The sequence below is a fragment of the Triticum urartu genome, chromosome 3A, assembly GCF_056163025.1.
Source record: "Triticum urartu cultivar PI428250 chromosome 3A, HENAU_Tu73, whole genome shotgun sequence".
Classification (NCBI taxonomy): domain Eukaryota; kingdom Viridiplantae; phylum Streptophyta; class Magnoliopsida; order Poales; family Poaceae; genus Triticum; species Triticum urartu.
In genome coordinates this window covers 617,907,051-617,911,044 of record NC_141875.1, presented here as the reverse complement: position 1 = coordinate 617,911,044, position 3,994 = coordinate 617,907,051, and the positions used below count along the sequence as shown (strand labels likewise).

At 47.8% G+C, this 3,994-nt stretch overlaps 1 protein-coding gene across 1 annotated transcript; it reads right to left on the bottom strand.

Moving 5' to 3' along the window:
* Positions 1-2,373: 2,373 nt before the first annotated feature.
* On the bottom strand, positions 2,374-3,319 carry LOC147980827 (uncharacterized). The gene is made up of 2 exons (XM_087515771.1): positions 3,152-3,319; positions 2,374-2,991 (listed from the first exon to the last, which is right to left on the bottom strand). Exons 1-2 carry the CDS (start codon positions 3,317-3,319, stop codon positions 2,374-2,376), a joined length of 786 nt encoding a protein of 261 aa, XP_087371897.1.
* Between the last annotated feature and the right edge of the window lie 675 nt (positions 3,320-3,994).

Genomic DNA, 3,994 nt, shown 5'->3' with positions numbered 1-3,994 from the left:
AAACCGGCAAGGCCAAGAAAACTACGCACTTGTTGCAAATTAGTGGGTTGTGGCCAAGTTTTAATTGCTTCAATTTTAGATTCATCAACATGGACACCCTTGGAAGAAACAACGAAACCCAAGAAAACAAGTTTGTCAACACCAAACGTGCACTTTTTCATGTTGGCATAAAGACGTTCCTTGCGAAGAGTTTGCAAAACGGCCCGAACATGATTTACATGATCTTTGATGGATTTGCTAAAAACAAGTATGTCATCGAAGTAGACCACAACAAACACTCCAATGTAAGGACGAAGCACAAAATGCATAAGTCGCATGAAAGTACCGGGAGCCTCCGATAAACCCATAGGCATAACCAACCACTCGTACAAGCCAAAATTAGTTTTGAAAGCGGTATTCCATTCATCACCTTCTTGTATGCGGATTTGATAGTAACCTCTTTTGAGATCAATTTTTGAGAAAATAGTGGCACCGCTAAGCTCATCTAGCATATCATCAAGGCGAGGTATGGGATGCCTATATCTAACGATGATAGCATTGATGGGTCTACAATCGGAGCACATGCGAAAACTACCATCTTGCTTGGGCACAAGTATAACCGGAGCGGCACAAGGGCTTAAGCTTTCACATACATGGCCGTTGTCGATGAGTTGTTGTACTTGCCGTTGGATCTCCTTAGTTTGTTCGGGGTTGACGCGGTAGGGATCCTTGTTCGGAAGAGGTGCTCCGGGGATGAGGTCGATCCTATGTTCAATGCCACGTAGAGGAGGGAGACCGGGAGCTAGCTCATCGGGAAAGACATCCTCAAATTCCTGCAACAATTTAGAAAACACTAGAGGAAGCGGATTAGGAGTGTTAGTTTTTGCCACCTCATCTTTGCAAAGTAGGACAAAGTGGATGACACTTGATGGGTTCTCACACACTTCTCTCATCTCTCTTTTTGTGGCTAGGAGGACTAAGTTTTTCTCTCTTGGGGAAGAGTCGCTCAATTTTGGTTTGTGGCGCTCACTTTCTTTTTGGTGGTTCACTCTCTCACTAGGCTCTCCATGATGGGTGGAGGCTCGCTTATCGGCGATCACTTGGCTTGGTGACATTGGTCGAAGCACATTCTCCTTGCCCTTCATCTTGAAGCTATAGTCGTTGGTTCTTCCGTTGTGGATGACTCCGCGGTCGAATTGCCAAGGTCGTCTCAAGAGAAGATGGCACACAGACATAGGGACCACGTCGCACTCCAAGGTGTCCTCGTAGGCGCCGATCTTGAAAGAAACTTGCACCGTATGCTCCACTTGAATAGTTCCGGAGTCGCTTAGTCATTGCACCTTGTAGGGACGAGGGTGCTTCTTCTTGACCAATTGGAGCTTGGAACATAGCTCATCCCTCGCCAAGTTGTGACAAATTCCTCCGTCGATGATGACTTTCACGGAACGCCTGTTGAATCCGGCCTTGGTGTGGAAGATGTGGCACCGTTGGTCTTCATCTTGATGGTGTTGGAGCGTCAAGACCTTGGAGACCATGAGGGAGGGACTTGAATCTTGTCACAAAACACTTGATCATCTTCATTCACACGCTGGTGCATGTCCACGTGCTCAAGGGCTTCCATTCCTTCTTCACTCATCGAGTCATATGTGCCATCATCATTGAAGATCATGGTCCGCTTGTTGGTGCATTTGAAGGACTTGTGTCCTCGGCCACCACATGTGAAGCACTTGAGAGAACTTGTCTTGACGTGGTCATTTGTTGGCGCCAAAGATGAGGGAGTCTTGGATTTGTAAGTGCTTGCCGGAGGACGAGTCATGGAAGGCATAGCTTGCTTGGAACCTGACTTGTCGCTGGTACTTGGTGATGCTCTAGTTGAGGTAGGAGTTGCCGAAGCCGCGGGAGCTTGAGAGTAGGAGCCGTAGGTCTTGGACGAGTACTTGGCGTATTTGAAGTCATCTTGCACTTGTTGCTCGGCCTTGGTCGCTTGATGAACTAGCTCGAGAAGGTTTGAGTATGGTTGGAAGTCAGGAATCAGCTTGATTGGGTGGTTGAGGCCGTTCAAGAAGCGTGCCATTGTTTGCTCGTCGTCTTCCTTGACATTGGCTCATATCATGGCAATCTCCATTTCTTGGTAGTATTCTTCCACCGTCTTCGTGCCTTGCTTGAGGAGTTGCAACTTCTTGAAGAGATCACGAGTGTAGTGTGTAGGCATGAAGCGGGCTCTCATGACATCCTTCATGTCCGCCCAAGTTGTGATTGGTGGCTCGCCTCTTGTTTGTCATCGCTCGATCACTTGTTCCCACCAAATGAGGACGTAGTCTTGAAATTCGAGGGAGGACATGGCGATTTTCTTTACCTCGTCGTAGTTGTGAAGACGGAATATCTTTTCCACCTTCAAGGCCCATGAGAGGTATTCTTTGGGATCATTGCTTCCGGAGAACTTGGGCATGGTGAACTTGAGCTTGCCGTAGCGGAGTTCTTCATCATAGTGGTGGTATTGATGTCGCTCTTGTCGTGGAGGAAGGTCTTCAAATGCTCGTTCCTCGAGGTGTCGCTCTTGGCGTGGGGGAGGGTCTCGACGCACTTGTTCCACTTGACGCACTTGTTCCACTTGGTGTCGCTCTTGTTGAGGAGGAGGGCGAGGAATATGCGCTTTGTTGCGCCTTTCTTGTTGCTCTTCGCGTCGAGCGGCTTCTTCTTGTCATGCTTGGCGAAGTGCTTCCCCTTGTTCACGCACTTGGTGGTTGCACTCCTCGACGGCTCTAGTGGACTCGCGGAGTGCGCGTTGTGCTTCGAGTGCTTGAGCTTGATGGATTGCGTCATCATCTTGAGGTTCTTGACGAGGCACTTGTGGAGGTATTTTCTCTTGCTCCATTGCTTCTTGCGCTTGTTGACGTGCCCTTTCACGTGCTCGGACTCGGTCTTGTAGGCCATTGCCATGGAATGGATTTTCTGGAGCTTGGTGATCTTGAGGATCTTCACGTCGAGGGACTCGAGCTCGTGGAGGACTTGCTTCGTAAGAGGAGTAGTCCGAAGATTGCCGACTTGAGCGGTGGCTTGAGTGACGCCATCTTGTTGACGAGGATGAGGAAGACGGGCGCCGCATGATCATGTTGTGGAGTTCTTCCATTTGTGTAGAGAACTTGTCGTCGATGTATTCGCGGTTCCTTGCTTCCGATTGACGAATGTCGGCGGCGAGTTGGTTAAGGCGTTCACCCAAGGCTTCACTTTCTTGATGGAGAGCTCGTTGCGCGACGAAGAAGTGGCTCTTGGTGACGTAGCCGGAATCATCACCTTGCTCCTCGAAAAGCGGGTTCGCCAACGAACTTGGCCTATCCATCATAACCAAGTGGGGAGAGTAGGAAAATAAGAGAACAATACCGAAGTTACCTTTTCCGAGGATTAAGGATGTAACAAGCGTCACTCAATGTAATGCCACAATAGTAGAATTGGAACCGGGTTTGTTTCTCACACCTACAAGTAAAAGGCTTATGGAGGAGCTCGGTTAAGATGGTCGCAAAAATTTCAAGCAAATGTTAGTCAAGATATCGATAAGGTTGAGAAGGTTCACAAAAATGCAAGTAAAGCAAATAGATCAAACCCAAGGATATTACTAGGAACACACACACACGGAAGATAGATGGGATCCGCACAACCAAGGGTGAGCTCAAAATGTGCAACCACGGAGAATGCTCTTGTTGTGCGAATGCTAGAGAGACGCTAGCTCGATTTCTCAAATGGGCAAGATACGCATGTGCACCAACCTATAAGAGAAACGTGTCGTCTTCAATCCCAACTATTCTATGTATGCGGTGACCAAGATGATATGTCTATGCAAAATGGCTCAATGTTATTGCTTAAAGCTCTTTGTTTCTCCACTTTTGCTTAAAAGCTTTTTTTCTATGCTTGATGCTTGAGCCAAGTATGATATGAGACAAGTATGTATGATATGCACGGGAGAGACTTATGGCACTAAGATGATAACAAGATCACTATGGTGCACAATAACGTGGCC